The sequence below is a fragment of the Glossina fuscipes genome, unplaced genomic scaffold, assembly GCF_014805625.2.
Source record: "Glossina fuscipes isolate IAEA_lab_2018 unplaced genomic scaffold, Yale_Gfus_2 143, whole genome shotgun sequence".
NCBI lineage: Eukaryota > Metazoa > Arthropoda > Insecta > Diptera > Glossinidae > Glossina > Glossina fuscipes.
The window spans coordinates 39,431-60,564 of record NW_023998486.1 but is presented as its reverse complement, the minus strand read 5'-3'; the positions used below and the strand labels follow the sequence as shown (position 1 = coordinate 60,564).

Here is a 21,134-nt window from a genome sequence, read left to right as displayed (position 1 = left end):
CTCTACAAGTGGTGTAGGGTATAAAAACTAACTGTGCCAAATTTGCACCACGTCGGCCTATTTTCTGGATCCTACTCTAGCAAGGATTTTCACAAAAATGAATACTCTGTAGAGTGGAAAAGTTTAAGGTTTAGTATGTAGTGGTGGAATTTGACTTATCTCTTTATATAATATAAAATGAACTCTACATTTTTTAGACTTACGCCTACGCCTATTTTTGGAACGTGCCCTATATAAGGATTAAACTTTTACTACATTAGGTTGCGTTTTGGGCCCGCTCCCCCATAAATACGCACATGAAAAATACTCCTTTATATAGAAACAAGATACACTCTTCGTGTTCTATAATAAAAATGAGAATTATCTTAGACAATGTGGTGTAAGGTATTTAACTGCCGGCCTTGCTATATACAGAGACTATAATGTTCTCACTTATATGGTACTTTGTACTTCTGCACAAACTTGTTGTGCGTAATATATGAAAAATGAAATTATTTGTAATTTACTTACACCTAGTCGACAACAAAAGAAAAATAATGTTTGAATAATAATGATCGAATATTTTTATTCGCACTTCTTATAAATAAATTAATGAATTAATGAACAAGAAAAATCTATAGTGTTATTTGAGAATTTCTACAAAAAAGGCTTATAAAAAAACATCAATTTGGAATTAATCATCAATCTTCTCTATGTGATTCCTTGACTGAACTGAGGAATATCTGGTGGAGATGATCAAATAGACCAGAATTTTTCTAGGAACCATTGTACGGGACGTGATTTAGTAAATAGATCTACAGAGTAGCTACATCTCACTCGATATGAGAGTTCGCATAAGAAGACACCTTTGGTAATCCTACGAGGACTGTCCGACGATGATAAATAACGTTACTTTTATCATCATCATCATAAATATCGTTACTTTTATCATAAACCATGACCAGCTAAATTCTTTTTGCATTCCGAGAAAAGGTGAAAATTATTTTGAAGTCCCAACAAATCTGAGCTTACAAATCTAAGTTGTCAATAAAGCAGCAGTACTATTCTGATTCATATAAGTAAAGTTTGCTTGCTAATCCCTTAAAAAGATTTTTATTTTTATTTCGACCGGTATAAAAGTACTGCGCGCCAAATTAAAAACCGTTGCATACAGTCGCGATACGTTTCCATTCTAAACAAGAAGAATACGGAAATTTTACAAATGATTCCACATGACACGTAGGTGTCAATATTGAAGTAGCTAATGTCAATTGGAGGTACCAGACATGTGGCTCTCGACAACTTTTCTAAAGTCAGACGGTTACAGAGATGGCTCCAGTAAGAACGGATTAGAGCAAAAAACAAATTGCCCGTTTTTCAAATGACTTCTTCACCTACAACAACACGTCGTGCTTCAAACGACTTCTTCACCTACAACAACACGTCTTGTCTGAGGCATCGCTGCGCACCAACACAAAGCAAAGCGAAAAATTTTGCAGCGAATTTACCGCTTCAACATAAGGACTTGGGCCTTGCTAATCAAAAGATTTGGTTGCAGGGCATAATAACCTAATAAGTAACATAGTAGAACAAACTATTCTATAATTCTACAATATTTGTTTATTATTATATGATATATTCTGAAATAAACTATCTCTAAAGAGAATACGACGGAATAATTTCTATTTAATGAATCTCGCGGTACCAAATCCTTTGTAAGGCAACAAACTTTAGAACTTTACTACCAAAATAGGTGGGGTAATAAGATACAGATCAAAGTAAGCAAACAAAATATATTTCTATCTTCAAGATTTTTAACCTTATAAAAAAAAAAAAAATGAAGAGCAATGTATGTTGGAAAAAACCTAATGAAATCCGTATGCTGAATATATAATCATATTATACTGCTGCTTGTTCGTGTTGCTATTGCTTCTGATTATTGCTTTTATTCTTGCCATCGATGTTGTTAGTGTTGTTTATTGCTGTTGTTGTTGTTGAGTTCTGAAGTTTCTCTGCTATTGATGGAGTTTGTTACAGTTGTCGTCCCTGTTATTTTTACTAGAATACGTGTCGTAGTTGTCGTCGTTTGCTGACCTTTATGTTGCTAAAGTTACGATAATCCCACATTTGATGATTAGAGTTTTTATGAAAATTAGCCGAATTGCTACGAAACCAAGTGCCAAAGAAAGGCAAAGCCAAATACTAGTTCGGAACGTTTCACCTGCCTCATTCAGCTGACAATTGTCAAAAAGGTTAACAGGGATTAGCAGAACATTCAGGCGAAATAGGTATTAACAAAAATATGTCACGATCAATGTAGTAATAACTTGCTTATAAAAAGATATATAAGCAGAATACTTGCGGTAAATAAAATCAGTTGAGTCAAAAAAGGCGAATGAATGAGTCGAATTCGAACGGACAAGTGGAGAACGTTAATTAAAGCTTTGTAAATACAGGTTCCTATAAATAATTCGTTTAAAAATATCCCATGCAATAATTGGTTTAAAAAATCTTGCATAATTTTGAAGATATTCTTATTATTTCTCTTTATATGATTTACTTTTATGTACCACCTGCAAAACTGTAAAAATGGTGTAGTAAACACTAAATGTAAGCTAATTGAACGTATTTCACCAAATTTAATTATGTAGGCAATTACAGTGCAGGAAGCGTTCTTTGTAGAAGCGGCAGTTATTACTGTTTGGGCTATGGTTGTTTTATTTCTATAGCTGCTAAATATACGAGGCACCCATATGTCCATATTCTTAATTTCCGTTTTCACACACTCCCTGCTCAACAGTTCGAGTCCGAATCAATTACGTTTATTTCCGCTACCATTGGACTTATTCTTTAACGAGCGCGATTTTATCGATCAACTATTAATTATATTGGTTTATAAATGTTTTAAAGAAAGAACAAAAACGCGACATAAATGCGGTTACATTTGCCAGGAATAATGAAGCCGAAAGAATTATTTGTATCGCTTTTTGGTTTCTTACTTATCGCATTGTTTGATTTTCCAATATAGACATATTCCAAACCATAGCCATAAAAATATAGGCGCAGTCATCAATTTGCGTGCATGACCATATGGATATTAATATGAAGAAGCCTTTTCAATAGTATTTATATATATTGTGATAGTCGATTTGCACACGTAAAGTAGAGACCAAATAAAACAAATAAATGCGCATAAAAGATCGCCTGGTTGAGAAAGTGACGTCGAGCCAAAAAATGTAAGATAAAAACTAAAAAAGGAAAAAATTAACGAAAACCAATATATGTATAGAAATTAAATGCGTGTGTACATGAAAATATTTTCTAAAACTTTTTTGCTTATTTGTTTTCTTTCTTTTTTAATGCATCTTTACATTGACAAAACATTTTCCATTCAGACGACCATGTCGTCCGGCAAATTCTTTTGGAGAAGGAATAATGTGTGTGTAAAGGTGATGGTATTCATTACGAATTCGTTTTGAATGACAACAAATGCAAAAACTTATCAGAGCAAAAATATTCATTTTTTTGAACTTAAACTAATACATAATACACTATATAAACGCATAAGTTTGCCGTAGCATACAATCAGTTATTAGTGTAAGTGAATATTCATAATATGCGCACATTCATTCACATATTTATAGGATGTAAAAATATATATCTATAACACAAAAATAAGGGAAGATTACACATGTATCGGTCGTGCGTACGGTACCTGTAAGAGCACAAACATTATATTCGAAGCAATTTAAAGTTTTGAACACTGTGCAAATGTGGAATAATCAAGCATGATGTGTAAGCAGACATTAATGAGCGTCTGAGTTATTGTTGGTGTTACTGGCACAGCCGTGCAAATACGCGCACGTCTGCATTAACATAGCTTTGCTCTGAAGACCAAACAACGGCTGGAGAATTTCCAGCAGTTGCAATTTGCACTTCTGTTAACCGGCAAGCAAATACATATGCATGTTTGTAAATGGCAAACAAATAAGTAAAGTACGTGTTCATACATTTTTCAACTAAACACGAACTCACTTGCACCCACACATTGACAGAATGCTTTTCGATGCTCTTGAATGGATGAGCATATACAAATGTTGGCTTTTAGTGCATACTGATACGTCTGTTGTCTGTGGCTAAGTATTGTGGATAACAGCGGCATTGAGAATTTGTTTGTAATTTATGTGCAGGTAGGTAAACACCATACCTAGTGACACATGCAACAGTTTAACGAATGGGCGGATTCTTCTTCTTTGTACGCACTGTGTGGTCCGTTTGAAGGGCTATTATGTCTGAACACGCAAATACGTGAAGTAATAATTTACGCCTCTATGGTCATTCGGTTATCGCGTTATGTTTGGGATAAGAAAAAACTTTCTTTTGTCATTCTTTTCTATCGCGATTACCGTATCTTCGTCCAGAGAAGCTGTTGTCTCTTTCTTATGGGCTCCGGTATACCGACCTTGCAGTCAAGGCCCGGTACATCAATTTTACGGCGAATGCACCCGTCCACATTATTTCCATACCTCTCCGAGCTTTATGACTGCTATTTTTACGCAGGAGTGGACAAAGATTGATTTTTGTGGAACATCTGTTGTTATTTTATATAACTCCACGCGGTTGTCACACTCATACATTAACGCGCGATTTACATGGTAGCTTGCTAGAAGGTATCTTAAAATCTTTATTCTTAAGACGGACTTGCTGCTATTATACTGTTTATCTGCGCAGTGGCAAATTGAAAGTTGAACTTTGATGTTAACATTTTTATCTGGCGATCATGAGCTTGACTCAGCGATGAAAAGGGTACCATGAATTATATCTTACAAGGAATGCACAAATAGGTAGTGATCGACAGGTTTGGTAGTTCTAATAGGTTGATATGACGTGGTGAGTGACAGAGATTCGTTCAAAAGTGAATATAACTTTCTTTCGTCTCATTTATTTTCGATCCTGGTCTAATTTCCGTAATTCTTCGATCGCTGTTCATGCTTTTTATTCAATTACTATCACAAACAGTGGGCCTTAAACCTTGGTCAAAAAATGATGCATCATTCTTTAAATTTCACGTAGCTTAACAGATAAATTTCTCAATGTTCGTTAAACTTATACTTCAAAGAAAATAAACAAATAAAATTTAAGCTTAATCTTTTATTACATTACTTTGCTTACTTGCCAGTTCATTTGATTGCCAGCACAACCATTTAAGTTTTGTTGTTTAAAGAATTTAAAACAACCAAATAATTTGCTTGCTGCCTTACCTTTATCTCAATAAGCACCAAAGATCTCAAGGCAAGAACAGAATTATTTTTATGAAATAAGAATATTAGATCTCTTTGGAAAACTCATTGACATGGTTGACTATAATATATTTCGTATTAAATTTAAACTGACCTTTAGTCACAGTTATAGCAAGTATATAGCCTTTTTTTCGTTTATCTGTTTCTGGATTTGTTCCCTCAGTTTAGATGAATAAATACAAGTTTGAACGAGGAGAGAGAGGAAGAGAAATATATAAAAAATTTTCTTAATGCAAGCTCAATTTAGATAGTGAGTAGTAAATATCGCAGCGAGCAGAGACATTAAATTGAGATGTGAGGACAACAAAAAAAAGGCATAGCGAAGAAAGTTAACTTCATTTTGTTGACGTGGTGCGTACTGAATTCTTCGTTCTTCGAACTAAAGCTCAAACACATTTAAAATGCGAAAGGAAAAACAAAAATTTTGAACAAATATTGTGTGATTGAGTGTTTGAGAAATAAGACAAGAAGCAAAACTGAGACAAAGTCGAAAGGAAACCCTTTTTGAAACTTGAGAAATGGATTTGCATAAGTTTTTAACGACTTTTCAACCAGGCATAAACTTTGCATATGAAAGAATGACAGCGACAATAAAAGCAATCGCAATGCAACATGTTTATCTACAATAACAACAACAAAGCAAAAGAAAGGAAGCAAAATTTACGCAAACATACAAAAGGAAAGCATAAGTGTAAGACGTTGACTACGTAAATACACATATATAAGCATATAATGTCACATGGTATTTATATGGGAACACAAATATATGTATATTATCTATTTATTTTTATCTCTCTATTCAATTGATATCAGTATTCAGTGCTGGACTCACATGGAAGCGGCTTGGAAGTAGTTACCGTATTTAATTTTAAAAACTATACATAGAGCGTTTTTTAACCATTTCTCACTTTAGCACAAGGAAATCTTGCACAAAAATTTATACATTGTTATATACTCGAATGCAACCATCCGCACAGTCAAATTTGCATTTGATGATATATACAATATGATACTCGTATACCAGTACGACGACAGCATGAACAAGTTGATGCTGACGATGATGTTAATAGCGTTGTTCGATGCCAATGATGGGCTAATATTTTGTCGAGATTACGCCTGAAACTATACATTATTGTGACTGTGTCCGTGTGAAAAAAGATGCTCGACCCCCTCCAGCTTCAGTACATTAACTCATTGCTTACTTTTCAGATACATTAATATCAGTGTTTCACTTTTCTTTTTTTTTTTAAAACATTCGTTTTTTTGCATAGCGCGTTTGGTTCATATGTATGTAGCCCACGTAAATCCTTTTGAGTAAATATTTAAAAGTGATCATCTCTAATAAAAAATTATTGTCAAAGTTTTTCAACATAACATTGTTGATGTTCTCTAGGAACATTTCGATACAGTTTTTGACTGGGAAAATTTTAGCTTCAGCGTATTGGTAGGACACTCACTTTTTATTACTAAATTACTAAGACTGTTCTGTATGGAAACTGTTGTAAAAGGTATCCTTTGGAAACTAATTTATCCCTTGGAACTACTACTACTAATTTATCCCTTGGAACTACTCTCGTAAGTTTACAAATTTCGCACAAATATTAGGCCTATATATAAACACGGGATTATTCATTTCATGGCTCCGAGGGTAAACGAAAAAAAAAACGCTCTTCTGATTAAAACTGGGAACAAATTTTTTTCAGTATATTGCTTTGGCCCTCCAATAACTGAAAGATATATAGAATCATTCAAATGCCCTCCAGTGGGCAATAGTTCGGTCATAACTTGACGGATATTCATTTTCAAAGCGTCAAGGGCTTGAGGAGTCGCATTGTTGAAAAAGCAACATATCTTGAACTTCCATATCCTCAGTTTCATGTCAACAAAAATTGACAGCGATCAGAATTAACGGTTTGTGTCACATCGGAATAGTACTAACCTATCATACCTCCATACTAAATGCCACACCACACTGTGACTTATTAGGAATGAAACTGTTTTTCGAAAGTTGCTACTGGATTTCTTCTGTCCTAGATGAGACAATTTTGCTTGCTGGCGTATCCATCAAGCGACAAATGAGCCACCTCACTAAAAAAACTTTGATAGGAAAAATCATGATCGAACACTCAATCAGTGTACCTTTTACGCAATGCATGGTCAGACGGTTTCAGTTCATAGTACAACAGGGTAGCTGAAAAAAAAAAAAAAAATGCAGAGGCCTATTCAAAAGCAAATTACGCTATAATGTGCGGTAACATAGGCGTCGCATAATAGATAAATTTGGATCATCTTCTGTGACATCTTGACTTACAGCGCTAATATGTTCGGCTGAACGTGCGTTTTGATGAGGTATGAGCACCAACGAATCTGTTACAAATCAAGTTTTTTCAAATTTCTTCACAGTTTCGCTTATAACGCGCTGATATGTACGTTTACGTCGACTGTTATCTGCTAGTAATGCACGAAACGTACCTACTATGGAATCAGCATTTCTACAGTAAGTGTTTACTATTTTAGCACGTGCAGCGCTTATTAAACGGTTCATGTTATTAAATGGCAAATATTGTACTAACCGCATGACGCCACACAACGTATATTTGCTCTTAGGGTATTGTCTCTACGAGGTATGCATTATGTAATTTCTGAATATGATTAGTCAGACTAAAATGTACTTTGATATGTATAAGAATGCTTCGAATCTCAGAAAAAAAGTTTTTGAAGGAATTGTTTTCAACATCCTGTTCACAAAACATTAAACTTGCTGTAAGTTTTTATTATTGGATTAATTTGTTGAATTGCACGTTTTAATCATCTATATTGTTTGCGGTACAATCTTCAATCAAAAGTCTACCTTTCTCAAAAAAGCAGAAAACTAAATATTTCAATAAAATTTAAACAGTAAAATCAGCTCATCTAGAGGACGAGAAAACATTGCGCGGTCAGCCAACGTATGAATAATAACTGTTGAAGTAACAAATTTTAAGATTTATATGTGCCTCTTAGTATATCTAGCGGAACTTACTAAAGCTAACGATGTTTATGTCGATGCTGTTTTTCTGTCTGCAAACACGCCACTGCAATGGAGTACATCATTTCGTATTACATTCTGCTATTCATATGAAAGTGGAATGATCTTTGAAAATTGTTGCGGCAAAAACAACTCATGCTCCCATAAACTAACAAACGAGAGTCAAGGATATGATTATGCTGCGATGTGCTTTTTTTTGACGTGCTTAACATCTGCCTTTATCTCTATTCACTTTCTTACTGCTTTTTTTGTTATTTCCTATTCATTCTTACTTGTTGTCTGCTTTGGGTGATAATAGGTGTTTGAGCGTAATTACACAAAGTTTTTACCGTAATTAACATGATTTTTTCTTTCCCTAAAAGATGCCCTAATAAATCATACAGATTCGAGAACCCTCTCCTCTCAAACTAATACTTTTATGTAAGTTTTTTAAAAAGCTACTTTAAGTTATGCAATATTACAATTTGTGCTGCTTTTCTAAGACTTTCAGTTGCATGAATATCACCCATGTTTGTTACTTTAGCTGGTGTTAAACACGTGTTGTTTGTTACGTCATCGTCATCATTGCCATCAGCAGGATAATCAACACAAGCTGTCAACGTTATCGTCATTATTAACATTGACATTATGATTATCACGCGATATTTACGTGCGTTCCCATCTTCTCCTCCCTGGACTACGTGTTCAACCCATTTTGTCTTTGAGTGGTTACGTAAGTCAAGCAGAATTAGAACAGCTTACTGCTTAGGTAGAAAAAGAAGAAGGAGAAGTGCACAAAAAAGAGAAGAAAAACTATATTATTTAAAGCTTTCCCCGTCAATCTATGAAAAATGATTACATTATTCAAGCTTCTGGTCTGAAGCGCCTTAACTGCCAAGATTTACTAATTGTTATATGCTGTTTTAACTGGCTTAAGAAAATGTACACGAAAATATTAGTATTAACCATTATACTTACAAACAAAATGAAAAGTTTATTTAAAAAAAAAAAGACGACCCACTATATTGATGGATCGGGCTGCTTTTTCACATAACGCGTTACTTTGAGAAGTCGTTACATGGAAAAAAATTTCAATGTCCAAAAATTTCCGTGACAAAGCTCCCCAAGTAGTTGTATTTCAGCATTCTAAATTGATGTGAAAAATTGGGGCGGAAATTGGAAAGTCGAATATTTAAAATTTCATAGCGAAAATTTGGCCTGTCTAGCAGTTCGACATCAAAATGAAATAATTTAGCAGAAACGTTTACTTTTTAATATTTTATGATATTAGCCTTTTAACGCAAACATTAACCATAGCAAATTTGAATAATGCCGCCCTATTTTTAGGCCCTAATACTTCCCGTGCAATCCCGTTGGTTAACATATACAAATAAAGAATCAGTCTACATTTTGCAGAAGATATTCTTACAACATTGTTCAGAGTTTCATTTTTCAATAAAATACGTGACGTTTTTCAATTCTACAACATAACAAGCTAACCAAATACAAATAAAACTGCGCTGCTAGTTGCCCAAGCTTGAATATTGAAGCACTTGTTGTGTATTTCCCTAGTTGATATAAGAATATAAGCTAAAGACTCAAATCATTGCACAAAGTTTTATACAAACAAATAGACCAGCGAAATTATAAAGTATGGGTGTTTTTAAACAATTTAGAAGCGACTTATCTGGGATTTCCCTACGACCGGCTGTTGGAACGCCCGTCGCGTTTTTTTGGAGCGCTCAAGGTCGCAAAAGGTGAGACACGAAGTTGAAACTCGGCATATTGGCTTTTAGAGGACACTCAACGGTGGAGTGTAAAAGACGTCTTTCTTGACCAAGTGACCTGGCCGTACTTAATAAAATATTTCGTATGTCTAATGTATTATTTTAAAGTGCTGAAAACAAAGAGTTTTATTCAAAGAGAACGTAACTTTATATTTGGTTGATCCAATCCAATTTACCAACATCTGGCCGAGTATATCAGTTTACTGCTCGATAAGGTAAATACGAAGCATCTACGCTATTGTCAATAGTCTTCTCCATGAGAATTTAAAAAAAAATCGGACTATGGTTCTAATAATTTATGAAATGTTAGTAAATTACTAAAGTATTGATATAACGCCATTGAAGGCAGAAGCTGTTGTAAACAGTTATTTACTGCTTTAAAATACAAGCTATACGCAATAATTAAAAATAATTGAAAACATTTTTTTTCGTTTTATTTTCTTGACTTTGCTATCTTAATATCGTGGGGGTTTGTTTTTATTTTCTACGTACTACATCTCTTGTCAAGTTTTATTTTCCTTAGGAGTGACGTATTTAAGGGCGAACGTTTGTAGCTAATCAACATAAGAAGAAGAAATTATTTGAAAAAAAGGGCAAATCTTACTTCCTAACACTTTTAATTTGTCTACTTTAAATTATTCCCACGGCATATACGTTCCCATTTCAAAACTTAAGAATAATATTTCATCAAAAACTATGTAGTATTATTGTTTTGTTTCACTTTAGCTTATTTTATTTATGGTAATATAAACCTTTACTCTAGTTAAGTTAAATAACGTGGTTTAATTAATAACCTACTTCAGCCTATAGTGCTTATTTTATTAATCATCACCTTGCAAAGCTTGACCTACTCTAATGCAAGTTATTAATATAGTTAACTTCATTCTGTTGTAGCTTTAGTCGTAATCTAGTTTAGTCAATAATCTAGTTCAACTAACAAATTAATTTTAAGTAACTTTAGAACATTCTTATAAAGCAGCGTAAGTTCATTTATAATAAGCAATTCTGATAATTAATAATCAATCGTTTAGCTATAAACAACAGCGAACAGCCAACTGCGCTCCTGTCGAGAATCAAATTACAAAATAAAGCTTGCAAACTAATAATTGAGAGTGAACATGAAAAATTTATTATGTTTACCGCAACTATTTTTAACGTGAAATGCAATTTACTGCAACTTTAGCTTTAGTGTATGCAACATGTGCTTACAAAACATAACACGTACACTGACATAATGGAAAGGAAGAAGAGAACTAATGCATATTCTCAAATATCGCACTTCAGCTTTCATACATTAAAACGTCCTTTTAATTATTTATTTTTACACCCACGAGTGAAGCCCTATAGAGCATATATTCTTAATCAGTATGAAAATCTTATGTAAATAAACCATGTGTGTCCGCAAGTGTATCTGTGCCGTATGTGCTGTTGGCGCTCCCCTGGTGGCAAAAAGGAAGCTATCAACTTCAAATTTGGTAGAAACATTAGAGGTTTTTACACGTAGGTTTGTATGGGAAATTGGTCACAGCACAAGCCGCTAGTAAAGCGTAAACTGAACGTAACTCGGTTTTTCTAAACAGAAATTTGTGATTGTTTACTTATTAATCAGATATTATAAAAGATAAAAAGTTGAAATTGTTCACATTTACTTTGCAGAAAACTCTACTATTTATTTGCAAAAATGGGAAAAATCGGCTTAGCTTACACAAACTTACAAGCGCTTAAAATGTCTTCATAAAATAAGCAAGGCAGAATGTTTAAAAGTATTCTGTACATTCCTCAATATATTACTTAACTAAAAATGCGTTAAATCTAAAATAAATAGGGCGGACACTAGAATCTGGTAGATTAATCACTCCTTAATAATACCAGCGGCATCGATATCAAATTAAACGATTTCGAGAGTAGAATGCGAAAAGGTAAGTATGACATCACGACGTCATGAGATTAATTTTTCTTAATACCTTTTAGTGAAACAAAACGTGAAAGATAAATTTTATGATTCATTTTTTATGATAACAAACAAAAGCATGGGGCGAAAAAGATTTTAGTGGAGCTTATGCGAAATACGGCCTCAGCCGATCACATCTTCCTTATTTGTTATTCTTCTATTTATTTTACCTGGTCTACTTTTCCAGATAATTGTCACCTGCACTTTCTATATACTTCTACAAAATTAGATCGCCGAAAAAACTAAAAAAGAGAGATAAAATTTTCCACGAATACTTAAATAACTTGATAAATGAAGAAGTGTATAAAAATCGAGACTTTTTTCCGATCAATTGCGGAAGCATTATTAGACCGATCAAAAGCATATGTAAGCTCGATTGTTGGATGACCATAATAAACCTACGTATTCAAATTTTTTTGGGAACATCTATAAATGTCCGTAATTCATTGGCAAAAAATTAGCCAAATTTTGTTTTTACTACGTTGCTTGAGTTTTTCAACTGTTGTGATCGAATTGCCATTATTTAACTTCGTCTTGACAATTACAAAGTTTTGAAGTTCTTAGCTATTGCGAATACACTAGTCTACGAAAATGCCACCAAATAACCACTTTAATAGAAACTGATACATACAACTCGTCTGTAGTTCTACTGCTAAGCATGCAATACAACGAAGCGAATCTTTTAGTATTAAAATTTTTGGAACTAAGTTATGATTCGGCAAAGATTAAGAGCAAGCTTAATGGTATAGAAACAACTTTTGGTGCCTATTCGTCATTTTTAGAGACAGATACACAACGTTAATTCAACCCCGTCTTTCACGATGAACAAGATTGCATTTAACTATACTGCAAGCGTTTAATAGATTTAATATACTCGAGCAAATTTTTTTGTGAAAAGAAACTAAAAAAGTTGAGTTAGAAAAGAAACAAAAAATTAATTGATAAAGAAATTTTTTATAAAGAAAATATTTACAAAACTTTTATGAAAATTGTTCAGATTGCTCAGATTGCACAGAAAAAAGCAGACGTCTTTAATTAAATGTTATATTTCGGTAACCAACAGTCTCACATTTTTCACTCTATAAATACTAAATACTACTGACACGCCTTTGTACGAACTTTGCATTTAACATTATCCCGTTTTCTCTCTATCTCTCTCTTTCTCTTTGTATATTTGTATCCTTTTAGCTTTCTGACTTTCTAATAGAATAAAACAATTAACAAATTTGAAGATATATAAGAAAGCAATCGAAATTTCATATACCACCTAAATATTTTTCAAGCAAAAACTAAAATTAAATATAAAGTTTATTTAAAAACTTCAAAAATTCATTAGCCTTAACGTAAAATTCCAGGTGAAAGAAAAACTAAAATATACCAGAGTCTAAAAAACAAGTTTTCATAGCTTTCTTACTTGAAATCAAAAATTGTTGGTGAGTGATAAGACATTAAGGAAGTAGTGTAACGAAGGTGTGTGTGCCGAAACAGAAAACAGCCACGATCAACATGAACGGCGTCAGCTTAAAACTTGCATGTGTGTGTATAGGTGTATATGCATATACGCGAGGATTTATCAAGGTAAACATTTCAACACAAAAGTGTTCAGTCCACTGTTCACCTTGAAGAACCTCAAGTAACAAAGAAAAAGCATTCAATAATAAAAATGTATATGCTTGAAAAAAAGTCTTAGATATCAGGAATCGACAAGCATTACATCTTCTTGTTATATGTGAAAAATAAATTTCAGATCGACATTTCCTACAGATTTCACGTTGTTAACAGAACTTTTTTTTTTAAATGTCGGGTGCGGATCGCATAAATTGTTATCCGTAAGCGCAACCTAGAACACATAAGTCAAGTCTCAACTTCTGTGCGAACTGATAGACTGAAACGTTGCCATATCTCCTCAATTTAACGGTTCATGTAAAGACTTCATTATGATTTGAAAATGTAAGAGGCACGGAAACGTAATAGAAGTTGAAAACATATCAATATAGCTAGAATTTAATTAAACTTATTTTTCATAGTTTTTGCCAGTTTGCAAATTCAATACTTGCAAAAATATGGCCGAACCAAATTGAAGCCTTGAACCAGACCGCCAAAAACCCAATTTCCAACAGCCTAACACGGTAACATACATATAAGAAGTGTGGAACTTCCTTCTTTAATCTTTGTAAACTTCCATCTTTAATCTTTGTTTAACTTTGTAAAATATTCTGAAAAAACTTTTTCACAAGATTAAATAGAATTACTTTAAAAATTTGCAAGTTTGCCGAAAACTTGAAGATTAAAACACTTAAGAACTTAAAACAATTTAATGTTCGCGCAGATATAAGTAACACCCAAGAATGAGTTCACATAGGCACATGTTTTATTATACAGATCGATCGAAATCCATGTTCTGAATCATTTTTTGATTCGAAGCGTGTCTGTCTCTCTGTTCCTCTGATGTCTCTCCATGTAGACTTCTACTCAACGTACAGGTGGCAGTTTTCCAAATTTTTTGGTGGATTTTGGCACACTATCGGGTTTTTGCCCAAGGGCGAGCCCTATTGGCGATATGTTGGGTCAGCACACTTTTACGAACACTCTCATCATATAACAGCTTATTTCGAAAAAGGTACATGGACAAATTTCGATTTTTCAAGTTTCTCAGCAACAATCGCTAGAAGATAGTGTTTCGATACCCTAAATTGATGTGAAATTTTGTTCAGATAAATCTGTTTTCTGGGCAGAAAGGTCTAATCCTCATCGTGAAATTTGGGCCATATATGGATCTATTTTTTTGGGGGCCACGCCATATAAAAATATGCGAAAAATTTCTCATTTTTAATACATTTTGATAAAAATTTGTACATATTTAGCGTAAGTTGAGACAAAAATTAACAGAAATTTACCCCACGTTGCCCGACTTTCGAACACCATTGGTATATATTTACCATACATATATATTAATATAAAATTTAATAAATGTATATATAGTATTTAATAACAATGAGTAAGAAAATTATACTCGGCTGTGGCGGAATCTTTATGTTCACCAATTTTTTTTTAAAAAGGTGAAAAGAACGAAATTTCATTGCTCTGCAATATTTTATTAGCGTGGATTACACTTTTCAACATGCATGGAATATATATGTAATTTTTATAGTGTACCTTTTGCGCTATTGGCAAACATCGCTTTCGATCGAAAGGATAACCACTCTTTAAAGAAGAGCTACGAAAGGAAAAATTTTTGCAATATTATGCAACGCGAGTAAAAATAGAAACGAATACGCCGTCGATTGGAGCATTAATAAGATTAAACAACGTCCGGCGAAACAGACTCCCGCTTTTACTACTAAAACTTTGGGATGGATTTTGCAACATGGCCTCAAACTTTTCCGTAATGGAAAGGTGTTTCGCATACTCCTACTACCCCTTCTTTGCGTAATTGCATCAGTTGTTTTTCGCAGCAGTAATGGGTTTTGTACTTCTTTTTTGCCCTACAGAACATATTGGGTTTATTGAATTTCCCCTGAATTTTCCACATGTTTGTGGGTTTAAAAGACTCGGCCCCAATTATGAAAGGCTGCTTTTACAGTTTCTTTTAATATATATATCTTAAGTTATTGCGTTTGTGTTTTTTCCATTGGTTCTTGAAAAACTTTGGTCTTAAAAAGCTTTTCACATTATTATGGTTTTCTTCCTGAAAGCTACTGCTTTAAAGCAGTTCACTGTTCAATGTTTTCCTTAGGTGCTCGATCTACTTACATGCATTCGGATTGGTTGCCTGGATGCCGTGAAACTGCAAACTGTACTTGAGGTGTATACTTCCAAAGTTTGACCAATATTTTGCTATACACAATTCAACCACATTGTTTTCCTGCAATAAGGAAAAGAATTAAAAATGCAACATTAAAACAGAACAATAGTTTTTAAGTCTTTAAAAAAGTAATTTTTAGGTTTTTGTTGTTATCCTATTTTATTAAAAATAACAGATTTATAGGATTCAGTTAAATATAAAGCGCAATAATAAAGGGAAAAAAACGAAAAACAAACTAAAATCATCATTATCGAATTTAAAGCAAGTACAAAAAAATAAATAAAGTTATAATTATTTTTGAAGTTTTTTTTGTTTTCGTATACCCTTATCATATATAATATTTCCGACTATGTCTACTGTTATTCAACCTATATATACATATATTTTTTGTCGTATATTGATATTTTGCCTTTGTTTTTCCTTTCCCAACCGTTTCGCATTTTGTATTAACACGTTCTATTTCCCCTTTCATTTTTGTCCCTAAGTTCAAAACAATTTCACTAACAAGAGATTATTCATCGCTATAAGTAGGTATAAATCACAAGGACAATTTTTAATAGTCACCTATGTCCATTAAAAGTACCCCACCTAACAAGTGGTAGCCTTTACCAGATTTACTTTTCTGATCGCTATTCGCCGCTGGTCACAATACATGTTCGCTTTGATGGTTTCGTCGACCTTAAATGGCCACCCATATAGACGGTCTTCTTTTAAGAACAAAATTTATCAAATCCAAACATTTACAACTTCACTTCCAAACGAACCCTAAATGCACTTTATCCACCGCCATCTTAGTGCTCTGCACATCGTAACTAGCTGATTGTACAGTATTGAAAATAGTCTTATATCTTATAAGCCATTCTACTTGTTTGATTTGGCCTGCAGGAAGTAACATGCGACAGAACCTTCCCGCCAATCTAATACATCGGAACCGCGCACTCCAAGTAGTAGGGGGTAAAATATGAATATGCTTGTTTCATCATTCCTTTTGCAACACTACAAAACTCATTTCAACGCTGAAGTACAAAGTAGGCTAAGAATATCGATCATTTAAAAGATCAGCATTCATATCTCATGTCAATTGATTAGAATGGCGAATGACAGTAACATATTCATACTTAGAATATCGGAATATCTATATTTAGTTCCATAAATATTTGTCCAACGCTTTTTCAGTAAACGGCTATTTGATATTAACTAAGCCTACCTGTTACGTGGAGTACTTTTAATGGATGTAGGTGATTATTAAAAATTGTCCCCGTGATTTATACCTACTAATAGCGATCCAACATATTCACCTGACATTGCTCCGCTGTATTACTGTTTGTTTCGATTGCTTCAAGATTATCTGATGGGAAAATATATACTTCTTTCGAAGCTGTCCCCTTGATAATTGCTGAATATTTTGGCCCCAAGGATATGCACTTCTACGCCAAGGGGATCGATAAGCTACCCAAAAAATGGCAACAAGGGATGCAAATAATTGAAATTACATTATTGATTAAAATGTAAATAAAAATTATTCAAACTGATTCAAATGTTTTATTTAAAATACGACGTAGTTTTTCCGCTAATGTAAAGTACACCGTTCATAATGACTTAACATATGTCGATGATGATTTAAGCTTGTCCATCCGCCTTCTTGTTCGTTAATATGATGTTTGTGTGTAAAAGCTACAGTTCACAATTTTTTAGATATACTGACGGAATTAGGTACACTGGCGTAATTTGACTAAAGGACAATCTCTATTAAAGATGAGCTGGATAGGGCTGCTTGTGCGACTTCAGCCCATATAACGGCTCATTCTGCAAAAGTCGTCATTTGTCAATAATCTATACTTTTCAAAATTTCTTGACAAAAATCGCTAAATAATAGCAGTTCCTACCAAAAATTTGGATCGGATGGATCAACTTTTTTTAAGGTTTTCCCACGTAACCGCTAGTAGGAGAAAGTAAAGTCTTATATGGATAAGAAGCCTACTTTTTAACAATTCATTCTAGAACTTATTCCGTATTAAGTTTAAACCGCGATAAGTCTATTTTTTAAACCCCGGGCCGCATAAAAATTCTCAGGAAAAGTATGTCGTTATATGCCAACAAAAATTCATTTTAAAATTGCATACTGAAAATTAGTCGTAGGTCTATTTTCTCGCTTGTCTATGGCCTTGCTATGTAACAATTAAACCTTTATATGGCAAAAAAAAATATAATATTTGTTACTTTATGAAAAAAATGATGAAGTAAATAAAAAGAAGTGATATCGGAAAAGAATTAAATTTAATTAGATTTAGGACATCCCAACGCTCATTTTTTCCTGTTCTCACATAATAATTCCCTTAAAAGTTAAGTCTGTACATTAGTGATGAAAATGAGCGTATGATTATATTATTATATATATATTATATTATTAGAGGATGTATAGGCTGGAGATTTGACTATTGGAATAATAATCTGTTAGGTTGCTTTTTAAACTAATTCGGTAACAATGAGTACAAGATTACGGATTTCTTGCTGTCTAATTAATGGCGAGAAAGCACTCAATTCTTATTTAAGTGTTTTGCAAATAAAATATATAAGTAGGAAGAAGTTTTAAGCATACGCGAAGGTATAACAGCAAAGCGCACGACAAGCACATTTATGATGTTTTTGTTCTTATAATTCACAAACTACATGTGAGCCATACAATGAATTCTTTTCGTGATGATGTTGACGGCGATTTTTACTTTTGCAGATGTTTTTATGATGTTACTTAAAATATATTTTTCACTAAATTTAAATTGTACAGAACATTAAATTTGCTAAGGCCTTTGTGATTGATTGTAAATTATAAGTTCACTATTGTTAGGCAATGTAGAGAGGCGTTAAGCATACGTCTTGTAATATGCTCATCGCTCCGAATATTAATAATTTCATATATTGTAAGTTGAATTGTCATTGCCATTGTCCAATTGCTTGCTTTATTTAGTGTTATGCTGGCTTGAATGATTGATAATTCAATTTCTTTTCACTAAACTTAAATTTTTATGTCAAAGCTTTTTCAAAATTCGTTTTAAAATTCAGTCTTATTCTATAATAGACATGCTATGGTAGTTATTATATGCTCGTACACTTACCTGACACTTGAATGCCAATGTGGTTTCATTTTCTGAATTGACAGTCAATAACTTCATAGTTTCCAGAACACGGCACGAAGACTTCGGTAATAATTGTACAGTGTGCACAAAGAATTTGCCAACATCCTTGCCACAAATTTTATCGGTTGAACGCATACGTAAGACTGTTCGTTTTTTTGGTCGAAAGTAAGCAGAGAGCATAGTACAGCAAAGCAGACAAGCAGGTAGGAACATACACGAATGAACAGAAAATGTTTGAGAAATAAAAGAAAGAATAAAAAAAAATTGAATAACAGACAAAAGAGTTTTTAAATAAAAAATTGTTACAAGTATGCTACACGTATGGTGTAAGAAATTAATGATTTTGCCAGCGTGTGAAAGTGCTTATGGCTGTACCGATAGCTTCTTTACAAACCAGACTCGTTAAACTTTAAATCTTACTAATTTTTAAATTTTGAGAACTAAGAAAACCGAAAATATTCATAATAGATATACAGAAAGGCTGGATGTCTGGATGTGTATTTGGTGTTTTAAAGGATATATCTCAACAAAATATCAATAATAACAAAATCCTCTAAATAAAATTTATATTCAGAATTGCAATGCATTGGAGGCGTTTGTATAAATCCAGTGTAGAAGTGCCAAATTTTAATAAAAAAAATATGTATAAAGATGCAGAAGTGGCATTCGAATCGATTTAAACCGAGTCTTTTCATTTCCATATTCCAATATTCGGTATGACAGCGAAATGATAATGGGATCAGGACGCGATAACTCTTTGGATAAATCAAATTGCTCTTTTTCGGTATGTAGTTAGTTTTCCCGGTTGTAGATATCCGGGTAGGCGAGCGTATGAACAGGCAAAGAAGTTTAACACTAGCAAGCTGGATTATGCGTGGGCTATAAGATATTCAAGGCGTGTACCCGTGCGCCAAATATTATTCAAGAATAACATATCCTTCGACGGAGAGAACTTTATCTACATGGAGTAGCGTTGTGCATATATAATATTTTGAGCCTTAGTAAGAAAAAAGTGTGAAGATGTCATCGACATCAAACTTGAAATAATCGTCATCACTTTTACAAAGTCAGCAAAGGAAAGAAAACGAGTGCACATCATTAAAGCGAAGTATCTGTGAGCAATCCTGCCGAATTGAATCTTGAACAGAGTGTTGATAAATTGTAGAGAATTTGAAATAATAACCAATTCTGCTAGTAAGTATTTATAAGGTTGTGCATGAACTAGAGTTGGAAAAACGGAATATGCGAAATTTTGCATCTCCTCTCTTTTGTATCTTATCTCTTGTTATCGTTGTTATTTACGAAGTGCTCTTCATTCATTTCCTGTTTAGCACGGTTTTCTTGACAAATTGCCAATTTGTAACCCATCGGCTTTGCAATAACTATCATCAAGCGGCGGTGTGTTGTTCTTTCCCGTATGTGTATTTCTTTTTGCCTTTGTTTTTAAATATTTTATATGCATGACTTAAATATTTTCTCACATCAATAAGCATTAACAAACAATTTATGTTTATTGCGCGCCATACTTCCATAGACATACTTGTTCACAATTAAACGCAATACTCACCTGCCCATGTGGCTCGTGGTGGCACCAAAATAAAGTCTCGTTTTATAGTGCTCGGTTGAAATTCAAAGCTACCATCCGTTGTATGGGATATGGGTTCATAAAGACGTGTTTCCTCGTTATCAATGACATGCGGCTGCACAATCGTTACGGGTATTTCAAATAATGAACCCTTTTCTACGCAATCCGTATCAAAAGCTTGTATGCTACATAGGTATGCGTGCATGTTTATTTAAAACGCAAGTTGTCCATTGTTTAAAATACCCGTACAGGAAGCGAAACCAGAAAAAGAGCAGAATAAACGAGAAGAGTTATATAATAAAAAATATCAGTAGAGGAAACATTATCAATGTAGAGTAAATGGATAGCGGTGAAAAGTTTTAACTCTTACATAAAGAGTATAATAAAAAGATAGTGGATAATAACGCAAAGAATACAAAGTCCAGTGAACAATAATACGTGCGGCATTACAGGCCAAATAAATGTTGCTATCGCACTGCTACATAAGTCCAGACGTATTTATATCTCACGAATTTTACTTTTAAATTGGTTAAACGGTGTGTAGCACATATGTAAATAAATATGTAATAAACGGCAACCAGTGGCG

The 21,134-nt window shown here is 33.4% G+C and overlaps 1 protein-coding gene across 1 annotated transcript in view; it reads right to left on the bottom strand.

Annotated features, from left to right (window-relative positions):
• Positions 1 to 21,134, bottom strand: part of LOC119641124 (tripeptidyl-peptidase 2) — a 49,912-nt gene that overhangs the window by 16,389 nt on the left and 12,389 nt on the right. Inside the window, exons 12-14 of the mRNA XM_038039580.1 lie at positions 20,531 to 20,733; positions 18,943 to 19,106; positions 15,778 to 15,889 (exon numbers count right to left, since the gene is read on the bottom strand). Of these exons, the coding sequence (XP_037895508.1) occupies positions 15,778 to 15,889; positions 18,943 to 19,106; positions 20,531 to 20,733 (479 nt within the window). The remainder of the gene's footprint in view (positions 1 to 15,777; positions 15,890 to 18,942; positions 19,107 to 20,530; positions 20,734 to 21,134) is intronic.